General features: G+C 55.1%; 2 protein-coding genes across 4 annotated transcripts; both read right to left on the reverse strand.

The window, feature by feature from the left end:
* Positions 1-778: 778 nt before the first annotated feature.
* LOC116234567 (indoleamine 2,3-dioxygenase 2) lies at positions 779-6,904 on the reverse strand. Of its 2 annotated transcripts, none has more exons than XM_090125666.1 (10): positions 6,546-6,904; positions 5,687-5,873; positions 5,167-5,286; positions 4,953-5,071; positions 4,647-4,661; positions 4,024-4,123; positions 3,814-3,931; positions 3,560-3,611; positions 2,438-2,586; positions 779-1,426 (listed from the first exon to the last, which is right to left on the reverse strand). In XM_090125666.1, the coding sequence occupies exons 2-10, from the start codon at positions 5,807-5,809 to the stop codon at positions 1,077-1,079; spliced, it is 1,146 nt and encodes a 381-aa protein (XP_089981792.1). In that variant the 5' UTR covers positions 5,810-5,873; positions 6,546-6,904; the 3' UTR covers positions 779-1,076. The 2 variants fall into 2 exon arrangements, with proteins under 2 accessions (XP_089981792.1, XP_031458111.1); XM_031602251.2 differs by having other exon boundaries at positions 5,687-5,782; positions 6,546-6,899.
* Positions 6,905-7,313: 409 nt separating this feature from the next.
* On the reverse strand, positions 7,314-12,130 carry LOC149914810 (disintegrin and metalloproteinase domain-containing protein 2-like). Of its 2 annotated transcripts, none has more exons than XM_090125725.1 (18): positions 12,000-12,130; positions 11,830-11,908; positions 11,413-11,489; positions 11,142-11,316; positions 10,898-10,963; positions 10,575-10,646; positions 10,275-10,441; positions 10,099-10,180; positions 9,793-9,929; positions 9,526-9,706; positions 9,305-9,394; positions 8,973-9,171; positions 8,710-8,815; positions 8,402-8,585; positions 8,127-8,207; positions 7,908-8,007; positions 7,674-7,812; positions 7,314-7,549 (listed from the first exon to the last, which is right to left on the reverse strand). In XM_090125725.1, exons 1-18 carry the CDS (start codon positions 12,128-12,130, stop codon positions 7,504-7,506), a joined length of 2,112 nt encoding a protein of 703 aa, XP_089981851.1. In that variant the 3' UTR covers positions 7,314-7,503. The 2 variants fall into 2 exon arrangements, with proteins under 2 accessions (XP_089981851.1, XP_089981852.1); XM_090125726.1 differs by having other exon boundaries at positions 7,892-8,007.
* Between the last annotated feature and the right edge of the window lie 13 nt (positions 12,131-12,143).

The following is a 12,143-nucleotide window of genomic DNA, read 5'->3' on the forward strand; positions in this document are numbered from 1 at the left end:
GCCCGTTCTGTTCTCCCCATCCCAGCTGGCTCTGGATGATTGGAGCATTGCAGTGACAGGGCAGTCAGTGCCTGCCAGCAGACACCCTGTGAGTAATTGTGGTCCGGCTGTGGCTGCAACGTCTGTTTAGGATTTCTGCCTGTTACTCAACCTGGAAGCAGGCATTGCAGTAAGCAAAACTGTCTGACACAGAAGTAATAATGAAATGCAAGGCAATCAGAGCCCTATTCGTAGACTGGGCAGCTTGTTATTTCCAGCCCAGGCATTATGGAACCATGGAGTATCCTGGGTTGAAAAGGGCCACAAGAATCACTATATCTCACTCCTGGTGACCTGCAGCTGCCTGTGACCCGTGGCTCCTGCGACCCCCTGGGTTCAGAATGGTGTCCTGTCCCAGCACTGCAATGCTGTGCTCTGCTGCTATGCAGGCAGGAGGGTCCAAAAGATGCCAAGTCTGGGTGTCAGAGGCTTTGGGTCACGTTGGGAAACGCTGTCCTGCAATCTGCTGGCGCAGTCAGCACTCCCGAAATGCAAACTAATGTTTTATTTTATCTGCTCTCTCCCCACCCCACACCCCCCCACCTCTCCTGGGCCACCACTGTTGCTGTTGGCAGCTCGCATCCAGGCAGCTGCACAGCACCGGGAGAAAAGCAGCTTTCTGCTGCCACCTCGTGATGGCAGGCGGGCTCTCAGCCGGGGGAGCACGTTTGGGTTTCTGGGGAGTTCTAGGGCAGATGAGCACCTGAGAATCGTCCCTGTAATGAGCCCGGCAGCATGCTTCGTTCCTAGGAGCTGCAGCTTTATTAGGCTGTGTTATTCCTGCAGCAGAGTCCCAGTGTCACAGAGGACATCGGGTGGCACAATCCTGCTGGTGCCTCGGGATGGTGCTCCCTGTGTGCTTTGGGGTGATGGATGGCAGCACTCTCTCCTCCTTTAGACAGGCTCGTGTTCAAAGCAGCGTGGAATCATGACATCCTGAAGAGATGCTGAAGGGAAGGCAAGGGGCTGGCAGTGGGGAGGAGTGAGCTGAGACCACCTGCACAAGCAGGAAGGTGCAGCAAGCACCGTGCCAGGCATCAGGCACTGATCAGCCCTTCCCTGGTGCTGTCCCTGACGCTCTTCAGGAAGATGAAAATGTGTGACCCTCCGGTCCCCTTGGCCTCCAGTGCAGCTGGGGGTTTGCCAATGGAACCAGCCTCTTCCTGCCCTGCCCTGACCTTGGCCACAGCGATGTATTTGGTGACGATGGCGATGTGGTGGGACCTGAAGTCCACCAGTGCTGTGATGCAGTGGTTGAACGCCTCGCGGAGCCGCAGGTCTGCAGAGCTGAGGATGTGCTGACGCAGGGAGGGAGCCTGGCTGATGTCCCTGATGAAGGCACGGTGGGGAGGGGGCATGTAGTCCCTCATCCTGTGCAGGAACGTGGCTGCAAAACACCAGCAGAGACATTGGGAGAAATGAGAAGAGGCATTTCTGTAGGTGGAAATATTAGATTGCTTTTCCCCTTCTTGTTTGCCCTTGGAAGGCTTGTCTATGCTCTTAGGGGGGAAAAAAAATAGAAAAGTTAATGTTAAACCACTGGAGAACCTTTAGGAGTTGGTGTGATGTAAATCCAAGGAAAGAGGAGATGCAGAAGGATGGGTCCCTGTCCACAGTTCAATGCAAATGTTCTCCAAGAAGTTCCCAGCTGACATTTGCTGGCACTGCCCTCTCCTCCTTCTCCTGGATGCCTATGGAGAAGGTTTCACCTTTTGGATCCCTGAGCACAGGAGCACATGGGCTGAGCCTCACTGAAAGGCTGTGCTGTGCCCCACAGCTGCAGGGTCTGTGGGGTATTCCAAAACCCCCAAACCAGCCTCCTGCTGGCTTTTCCCTTCTGCCCCTGGCACTGAGTTCACAGCAAGATCCCTGTGCATCCCCTTGTCCTCAGCTCTTTCCGAGTGCATTAAATTAATTGAGAAGCAAACCCTTATTAGGTCAGTGCTTCATTAGCGTTGGCTTTAACCCTAAAAGGCAGGTTTTAGCCTTTGCTCTCGGCATTTCTGTATTATTTGCTATTAGGTTGGCTTTGCTAATTTCTGATAAACACATTCTGTTGTGGGCAGAGCGATGTGAATGGATGAGCTCAGTTACTGGCAGGGTGCTGGCGTGCTCCTCTCCTCAGCTCTGTACCCATATATAACCTCAGCAAAGAGCTGACGTGCAAAAAAACAAAGTCTGTTCCTCCGGGAATTTATAGCAGCACGGAAGTGTGCCAGAGCCTGGTTTATGGACTTCCTCATATTATGTACTGGAGACAGCCAGAGGCAACGGAAGGGTTTTGAAGGGCAAGGTGGGCTGCTGTAAATGCTGTAGGCACAATGGGAGCTGCACAACGGGCAATGCAGTGGGTTGGCTCTGTGCAGCGCCTGAGAAAAGGGAAAAGTGTTGGACTTACTGCTCTCCTGGCTGTGTTGAATCCCCAGGAGCTCATCGAAGGCATGGAGCACGGAGCTCTGTGCTGCGCTGCCTCCTGAGAATGCCATGGGTTGCTCGGAGACGCCTTCATAGAGCAGCCCGTGGGGCATGGCTGTGTTGTCCCTCCAGCTGCACAGACATGGACAGGTCAGCACAGACATGGACAGGTCAGCACAACCAGTGCTGGGCTGCAGGAGTGACCCTGGGTTGGTAGATGAAGTGTTGCCTTCCTGCCCCCAGCCATGCATCACTGCGCCCTGAGAGCTGTCCTCAAATGCGAGATAAATTCGGGAATAAACAGCACGTCAAGGTGCACTGCAAGGTCAGGGTGCAGGGAGAAAACCAGAATGGTGTGTATTGTTATGAGCCCTGGGGCTGCATCCTCATCCACTGCCTTTATTTCAGCAGAGAACAAGCCGAGAATGTGATTTCCTCCCTCTCATGAAAGATGCTCATCCCCAGCAAGGCTGGGAACTGGGCTGCTCTGCTGCCTCCCCCTCTGCACGCCATTAACTCACAACCATGTCACCCTGCTTGTGCAAAAATGGATAAATGCTCTCCTACAAATGGAAAGAGAAGTTATCATTGCAGAGCCATAATGTGCCCAGCACAAAAATATCTCCTGACCTACTGAAGAATGCACCATTTCATGGAGCTTTCGGTGTTGGCTGCTGGAGCTGTTTGACTGCAGGAGCAGATTTTGCTCAAATTGCAGAGAAAATAGATTCATTATCGAATACCTTAATATTTTTAGTTCTCCCAGGGATGTATTTATAGTAATCTTTACTAGTGGGAAGTACTTATAAGCAGAAGGGAATTCAAAGACATGTTTTTCCAGGCTGATGACCATCAAGACAAGGTCAACTCGGATTTTAAAAAAAGGAAAGAAAGAAACATCATCAGGATGCATGGAGCCTTTTGACTTCGGAATGCTGAGAAATGCTGAACAGAAATAAAAATAGAAACCTTCTGAGAAGGCCAAGAGCAGAGTAGATTGTGATGCTGGCAGCTCTGCGAGGAGCTGAGGGACAGCAAATCCACAGTGCTGCTCTCTGCTGCTCTGAGCAGGTGATGTGGGTGGAGGGAAATGCACCCCACTTACCCGGAGAGGAAGATCCTGATCACAGTGTAAAATACTGCTGGATCCACGTAATCTAGGTGGAAATTAGACCAGATGTGTTAATGTGGGGAAAATGCAGGTGATGGCACCTGCAGCAATGCTTCCCATGGGCTTCCTGAGCAGATGGGACCTCGCTCTGCCCTTGGAGCAGGGCTTGGTGAGGTGCTCTGAGGCACAGTGCATTTACACCGTGCATCCAATGAGCCCTGCTCTTACTGTGCATCCATTTCTAGTACCGTGCATCCGCTGCAGGGCTTTGTCCATGTCTCCAATGGCTGCTGCCAACCCCTGCAGGGCTCGGTGCAGGCGCTCATCATCAAGGTGTTGGAGGGCGTGAATGGCCTGAATGGTGGCCTGCAAGGAGCAGAGAAGGAGAGCGTGAAGTGATGGGCTAAGATGTACTCTGAATACTGGGTCAGGTGGCCGTGGGGCTTGTGGCACCCTACCTTGATGCCAGGCACAGCTGCTTTCTCCACCAGGAGCGTGACAAGGATGAATCCACGCAGGCTCTCTCCCCCAGGCAGTGATATGATGGGCTCCAGGTTCCTGCAGGGCAGCCAGCAGCTGTTCCCCTGTGTCCCTGCCTGTCTCCAACCCTGACACACCACATGTGTGGTGTGCTCAGGGGCTGCAGCAGTTTGCACTGAGCACCAATGCACTGCTGCATCCCAGAAATGGGTGAGTGGTTTGGAAGATCTGCACAGGACTCAGTGTGAAGCTGCCTGTTCCAGTGCTGGACCAGAGCATAGCTCAGTCCTTGGGGGAAAAACCTTCCAGGTGTAAAATGTCCCATTCCTCAAGCACAGGTAAGCAGGGATATGCTCTGCTCTGCCTCTGAGGGATCCTAAACCCTTCCCTGGTAGCACTGCTCTGCAGAGGTTGGAGCAGCTGTTGTTCTGCCATGGTGCATTGCTGCTGTTGCAGTGGTGTCTATGTGCCAAGGACTGAATTGTTTCTGTTGTGTACTGGGAGAGAGAGGTTTAACCCAGCAGAGCCCTGCAGTGTGGGAGCACTGTGCCAATTCAAACAAAATGCTGTTAGAAAATAAATAAGCATCTTAAATACTTACTTAATTTCCAGAGGCCTGGAGGCATTTTGAGCATCGACAGCAAATACACATGAAAAGGGGGAGAAGCAGAGAGATAGAGAGATGTTATAAACGATTCTAGCAGTGGACTGTGCTGCATAGGATGCAAACAGGTTTGCTTGCCAGTGGGAGGTTCCAGCCTTTGGCCACTTGCCCCCACGTGTAACCATGGGGCAAAACCCTTCCCTGGCTCTCAGCCATGGGTCAACCCCAGGCTGTGGTGGTTCCAAATGGTTCTGGCTGTGATGGGAGCTCTGTGCTGGACAGGAGCCGCGCTCGCCTGGTTACCCGCTGGGATCCTTCCTCCTCCAGTTGGCCAGGACGAAGTCTGCATGGGTGAGGATGGGGGGCAGCCCTAGAGCTTGTGACACCTCCCAGAAGGGGACGGCCAGGTTGCGGGGCAGCACCTGGGGGGGCACAGAGCACAACGTGGGGCTTTGTATCAGCTCTGGCATCACCCCTGCAGGATGGCTGTGGCCCCCAGTGCAGGGGCTGATGTTACCTTCATGCTGCCCTCCTCGCCCTCCTGCCAGACGTAGCCCATGGTGAGGAAGCTGAGCACCAGGTGGGCCAGGTGCAGCTCCTCTCGTCCTTGGAGGTGTTGAGTGTTCAGTTGTGGCATCTGATAGAGAGACCCTCATGAGCAATGGGCAGCACGTGTGCCCTGTGTGCTCCCAGCCCAGCAGTGCCCTCCTGGCACATCACCTTGCACACCCCAGCCATGTGCTCTCCCTGTGGATATCTGTTCTTTCCCTCCCACCCCTTCAGGGTTTGCTGTTGATGGAACTGGTTGGGTTGCATGTGTTGAACCCTGGTAACCCTTGGGATCTCACTGCCCCGCACCACAAGGTGTCTCAGCAGCTGTGCAATGAGTTAGCTCTATGTCAAACTAAGGCTTTGCTTTTGCAGCCACAAAAGTGACTGGTGCTAACCTGACCCAATCATTGCATTGACCTTTGCAGACCCAGCTGCATCAGATTGAAGTTTAAGAGCACTCCAAAGCCAGATGAAGTGACGTGTACCTGGTGGATGCGTGCACGGAGCTGGTGGCTGGCGATCAGCTGGGGCAGCTCATGGGCAATGTCCATCCAAGGGCTGTAGGGAGGTGGCAGCTCTGTCTGGGGAGATGGCAGGAGGGAGAGCATCAGCACATCGCATGCTGGTGACTAGTGAGACACACAGGTCCATTCTGAGGCTGGGAACTTGATCCTGCTCAGGGCACAGAGGGAAATAAGCACAGTACTGGGCAAGGACTTTGGTCACTGAACACAGCTGCTTCATCCTGTTTGGGCTTGCAGTGCAAAGCAGCTGCAGGTCGGGGAAAGGGAGCACAATGGCAGTGCGAGGTGTGCACAGGGCAATGCTCCACTGCATGGGGAAAGGTTCTGTGGCAAGGGACAGGAGCACCCATCCAGCCCTCAGATTGCAGCTAATGGCTCGTGTCTGGTTCCTCCACTTGTAATAGCAGCCCGTGTGATTGTGAACTAATGGCCGATAAACAACTGTCTGCCTGTCCCTGAGAGCTCCTGCTGTAAGCTGTGCCTGGTGACAAATGGCACCGCTTGTAGCGCAGGAGATTTGCCATCTAAATTCCCTCCTCGTAAATCCACAGCCACTATCTGAATTGCAAAGCTCCTGCTCCTCTCCCCTGTGCCGTTTGCTGCAGCCAGCGTAATCATTTTTAAAGTGAGGAATTTGTCCTATGAATCTGCCTAAGCCAAAATCTCTCATGCGTTCCTCATTGGCTCCATAAACTACTGTAAAACGCTGCTAAGTGGCGACCCAACCAGCACAGCCCTCACCAACCCCAATATCTGCCTTTACTTTCATCTGCCCCAACTCTCTTTAGCATGCAGACCCGCGGGCACGGCCGTGTCCTACCAGAGGTTTGGGCAGAAGGAAGCCATACTCCTCGGAGAGCTGGAAGCTGCTCAGTCCCATGGGCTGTGGGCTCTCCTCCTTCCCGTCCCCGGCCTCCATCCCAGCTGGGACACGCTGTGCTGCCCTGCTTTGTGCTGAGCCAGCCCCGAACCTTGTCCTGGAGGGGTGCCTGCGGTCGGAGGGGCTGAGCAAACATGAGTAAAGGTTGCTGATAAGCAAGCGCTGAGCTCCAGCCCCTGCAGAGGGTTTGGGGCTGTGAGCTGTGCCCCCAGTGTGAGGACATGGGGAGAAGCTCCAGCATGGCACCCCAATGGTGTCCTCCTTACTGGACTGGGGATTTTGTCCTTGGGGGAGTGGTGTGTGCACCAACTGAGTCCTCAGCCCTGGGTTTGCACAGTGCTGCTGATTTATGTGCTCATAACAGCCTCGGTGCAGCCAAGGTAAATTAAGGGGAGCAACAGCACTGAAGCTGCTGCCATGCAAGTAAGTGCTGCATAGCAGGGAGCAAAGCTCCCAGAGTCAGATTTCATGTCAGTTGAGGATTAATCTGCGTTTCCAGCTAACTTCTTAATGGCTGAACACGAGCTGAGGTTGTCATTAAATTCCCACTGTCAAAGCACCAGGCTGTAATGATGGATTAAATGTGCATTAGTGGATGGCATGCTCTTCCCATGGCAACAGCTCTGGGGGGGATGAGAGCAGAAGTAATATATGAAGGGAGCACCTGCACCCTGCCCTGCCCTGCAGGGATCACAGACCTCAGGCACCAGAAACACCTTTTATTGAACAACACACACAAGGACACAATACAAAGGACACAGCCTTTCAATGTCCCTCTGACAGACTCCAGCCCCCTGCCCAGGGGTCCATGCTGCTGCTGCTGCTGCTGCTGCCTCCATTCACATCACAAACACCCTTCAATTCAGCAGTATCCTTAAAGGCCTTTCCAGCTATGCTGCTATGCATCCGCTGTGCTCCTTTCTTCGTCAGTGCTTTCCTCAAACCTACAGAGTGGGAACAGAAGGGGGTTCCTGTAAGTGCCAAAGAGCACTGCCTTCCCCTCCCCGTGCAGATGGCAAGCTCTGGGCTCTGCCCCTCCTGCCACCCCATGGAGAGGAGCAGGCTCACTTCTCTTCTTGTGGCTGCTCTCTGGACAGACACTGCCTCAGCTTCTTTATCACCACGAAGATGAGCCCAACGAAGATGGGCGCACTGAGACACAAGGCGAGAAGCTGCCATGTCTTCAGCGAGCTCTTGTTCCAGGGGTCTGCAAGGGACAACTCCTTCAGCCCACAGCAGCCAGAGGGGAAACAGCAAAGCCTTGGAGCAGCCCCTCCTGCACTCACAGCCCTCCCTGCTCACCACGACTCTCACTGCTCCCTCCCTGTGACTCTGCTTTCTCCCGGCAATCCGGGGGCTTCCAGCCAACATCACAATGGCAATCCCCTTTGCTGTCACACACCTGTGTGACAGAGGAAGAGAAATGATTTCTAGCAGCTGACCATGAACACATCCTCACATCTGCAAGCTGCAGAGAGTGCAGTGGTTCCAAAACCGAGGACATGCAGCACTGTCACTTACACCGTGATCGTGGCATTTTCTCTTTATGTCACAACTGTAGTTCAAGGCAGCAGCAGACACACACTTCTGTTCCATGCAGACCTAAAGCACAAACACAGAGTCAGCAGCACACGATGGACACCAACACCCACCTCCTGCTTCACCCCATTCATACTATCAACCTCAACTTGTTTGGGATCCAACCAATGGAAAAGCCACTGCCCCTGGGTCTCTCCACTGCTGCAGAAATGCTTCCAACAGCTCCTCCTTTTCACAAAAGCCACCCCACTGCTCACCTTATGGTCGTCACAAACGCTGCCATCCCTCACCAACATGGGGTCCCTCTCTGTGCGAGGCTGCAGGTAGTCCAGTGTGACACACAGCACGTTCTGCAACCGCACGTAAACCACGGCAGCCCTCTCCTTGGTGAAGGGCACAGTGCCCAGGTACTCACAGATGAGCTTCCCGCAGCGGAGATCACTGCAGGCACGAGGAGCACAGGGCTTTGCAAACCACCCTCACCCTTCTGCTCCTCTCCGTGTCGCTCTCTGACACAGGAGGGCTCAGTGCAGCCACAGGAGAGAGGCATTTCCACAGCCCTCACCTCCAGGCACAGCTGTGATAACCACTGTGATCAGAGCCGCAGTGCCCCATTCTGTCCCTTTGGCCATTGACTTCCTCATAGCAGGCCAAGGGTCCATTTTTGGCATCTGCAAACACATACCATCACTTATAGACTGCCAGAAAACTTCACCCCACCTCGCAGCTGGGCATCATCACTGGGGCCACGTGCTGCACCTTGTGGTTTTGATTCTCGGCCCTTTATACCCCCTGCAGAACAGCTCCCCCAACAGCATGCTGCCCCACCTTTGCCAAAAATCTCCTGGCACTGCTTGTCGGCGGTCTGGCACACCCCCCTGTAGCAGAAGGCAGTGTTCTGCTTGCAGGGATGCCCATCCATGACCCACAGGTTGGGTGCGCACGCCCCAGAGGTGCCATTGCAATACTCCTTCAGCTCGCATTCATCCTCAGAGCTAGTTCTGCACAGGGTGCCTTTTTTCATAAACTGGTGGAAAGAGGCAAAACGAGAGGAGCTTTGCACAGTGCGCACCCACAGCCAGCAGCACAGGCTCCTGTTGTGATGCTCTGCACACAGGTCTTGCAAACAAGCAATGCAACAGCACCGCAGCACGGCTCACCCTGCACCTGGAGCAGCACGGCCCCGACAGGCACTGCACCCCTTTCCTTGTCTTACAGCCCACAGTGCAGCACGGATCACGCCGGCACTCCTGGAAACAATGAGCACAGACAGTCAGGAGAGCTCACGCAGCTCCCATAGGGATACAAACAGCTCCAGGGGTTCCTGGCATGGCTCTTCACCAGGCACAGCCCTGAGCTCCCACCAAGGCTCACCACCCACCTCTGCCGACCCGCAGTCACAAGCCTCTCCCGGCTCCACCACTTTGTTGCCACACACAGGAGCTTTGTAGGACACGTTCACAAGTGGCCTGTTCAGGAGGCACTGCCCTTCTCCAGAAGTGAGAAAAAGCTCAAAGTCTCTTATGCTGCAGTTGCTGAAGGCTTTGGTGCCAGCTGAGTGACTGTAAGCAGAGGGTGAGATCTGTGTGCCGGGGCTCCACGGCCCTTCCCATCAGCAGAAGGTACATTAGGAGGACAGGAACCTTACACTGCACTGCTCTGCATGATGCAGGTGGCTCCCACACAGCCACAGCTCCCGGGGTCCTCGTAGCTCATCCCCAGGCTGAGCCCAAGCAGCTGGGCCACGGTCACTGAGAACACCTCCAGCGTTGTGGCACGAAGGTACTGCGAGGGCACTGCAGCTTTGGGGCACTGCCAGCCCCAACCCTCCCACACCACAGCTCAGCACCCAGCAGAGCAATCCCTGCTGCCAGCAGCCCTCACCCTCCGGGTGGGCACAGCCCAATGCTGTACCCAGGCACAGGGTTACCCGCATGGACACATGGCTCCATACCAAAGCTACTCCTCCAGCACGGTCCTTGAGGCACAGTTTCCTCGCAGAGGATGCTCCCATGGAATGGGACTGCTCCCTGTAGCTGAGGACAGCACAGACCAAACCCTATAGTGCTGCTCTGCACTACACCAACACTCCTATTCCTGTCATTCCCACGCCATCCATCCCCTCCTTACACAAACAGGAATGTTATGTCCTGCAGCCGAGAGGTACGATGTGTGTTTTTCCACTGCAGAAATCTCTGCAGTAACTCTTCAGCAGCTCCTGTGGTTGGGATCTTGTCCTTTTCTGTCCAGAGCTCCAGGGAAGTCAGCACTATGGTCAGGTTGAGGCGAGCAAACATCTGGAAAGAGGCAGACACCATTGGGTCTGCCAGGTCTGGGCTGGTTGGGGCACCTTTGCTTCCCACTCTATTTTAGTACAGGTCCTTTTCCATCCCACTGCATCACTTTTCCCACCCAACTGAAAGCACTCACGCTGTTCACGTAGCTGAAAAGCTGCACGATCTTCGTTGTCACCACGTATTTGTCTGCTCCCATGTAGTCATACTGAAAGGTAACAGATTGCAGAGCACAGGAGCACCCCGTGCAGGGTCTGCCCGCAGAGCTGCCACCATGCATTGCCCCTACACTGGGCAGCTCTCCCATTGCAGCCCCTGCTATTCCATGTCATTTTCCATACCCAAGGGAGCTGCTTCCCACCTCATGGGTTCAGCCAAGCCCTGTGCACATTTCCCCTGATGTTCTGTGAAGGTTTTTCCTAGGGAAAATAATTTAAGATGGAGAAGATGCAAACTCACCAGAGCTTTGTCCAGAATGACACGCATCTCCAGATACCGAGGGGACCTAGGAACAGCTTCCTTCACCTTGAGACGAGCAAAACAAATTAAACAGCAACAAAAATCCCCATACACATATGAACAGGGAGTCATTAACATTTGAGGTACTGAACAAATGCAGGAAAAACACCCAGCTGCAGAGCTGGAGATCTCCCAGATCTATGGCACCACTTCACCGAAGCAAACTGCCCTGAGCTGTGCTCACCTCTCCATCCCATGGCTGTAAGGACACCTCTGCAGCCCAGGCAAGGGAGCTGCTTCCTCCGAGCAGCTTCGTGCCCACGTTCTCCCCCTCCATCTGATAAACGAGGTGCTGGTACCCAGATGCAGCCTCCAGAGGCTTGATCCCATAGCTGGTGTTGGCGAGCTGCAGGATCCCACTGCAGGGTGAAGGTGCAGGGCAGGAATGGCTCTGCTGCTGCACTGTCGATCCCCGTGTTTGTGCTCCTGCTGTCACAGCAGGGCGGACAGCTTACCTGAGCCCGGAGCAGGTGCTGAGTGCCACGAGTGACCCTGGGAAACCCTCCACGTAGCCCTCATAGAAGCAGTCGCGCTGGAAGCAGTGAAGCCGCACCATCAGCGCGGTGCCCGCTGTGTGGGGAGCAGCAGGGAGCACAGACAGCGCCGGGCAGCAGAGCTGAGCACTAGCGCTTGTGGTCCCGTCCCATCCCTGCAGGTTCCGAGGAACGAGCACCGAACCGACGGCATTTGGTGTCCGCCCCTCCCGGCCTCAGCGCACCGCTAACTGAGGTTGCGGGGTGGAACAGCATCCCAAAGAAAGCAAGAGGCCCAAAGAGCGTCTGTGCAGAAGGGAAACTGCACCGCTGCTGCTCCGGGTGTCCCCTCCAGCCCTACCCAAAGCCGTCGGGCGCAGCGCACGGCCGCACCGTTACCTCCAGATGCGCGAGTTCGGACTGCGCGCCTCCGCCGCGGCCGTCGGTGTAAATCCGGACCTCCTCGGGCAAAAACACTCTGCGCACAGAACAGACGGACCCTCCGCGGTGCCGCTCCGCTCCGCTCCCCGCCGGGGCCGCCCCCGTTCGCTGCCGCCACCCCCGCTTACTGCTGCCGCAGCCGCACGGTGCGGGAACGGCCAGCGATGGGGATGCTGAAGGTTCGGATGCGGGGCCGCCTCTGGGCCGCTCCTCCCAACAGCACCGCCAGCAGAACCACCAGCCCCAGAGCCGCCCTCATCGCCCCAACGACC

Source organism: Phasianus colchicus, chromosome 27 (assembly GCF_987193195.1).
Source record: "Phasianus colchicus chromosome 27, bPhaCol1.hap1.1, whole genome shotgun sequence".
Classification (NCBI taxonomy): Eukaryota; Metazoa; Chordata; class Aves; order Galliformes; family Phasianidae; genus Phasianus; species Phasianus colchicus.

Bases quoted from the DNA above. Each gene is read 5' to 3' on its own strand.
- LOC116234567 (XM_031602251.2), bottom strand. From the start codon at position 6,644: ATGGAGGCCGGGGACGGGAAGGAGGAGAGCCCACAGCCCATGGGACTG. The intron at 5,783-6,545 runs GTAGGACACGGC...CCATCTCCCCAG, and splicing joins TCCTTCTGCCCAAACCTCTG to ACAGAGCTGCCACCTCCCTA. The intron at 5,072-5,166 runs GTAACATCAGCC...GTGCCCCCCCAG, and splicing joins GCGAGGAGGGCAGCATGAAG to GTGCTGCCCCGCAACCTGGC.
- LOC149914810 (XM_090125725.1), bottom strand. From the start codon at position 12,130: ATGAGGGCGGCTCTGGGGCTGGTGGTTCTGCTGGCGGTGCTGTTGGGA. The intron at 9,172-9,304 runs GTGAGCCGTGCT...TCTTTCCACCAG, and splicing joins CGTGCTGCTCCAGGTGCAGG to TTTATGAAAAAAGGCACCCT. The intron at 8,008-8,126 runs GTAAGTGACAGT...TCTGTCACACAG, and splicing joins GAAAATGCCACGATCACGGT to GTGTGTGACAGCAAAGGGGA.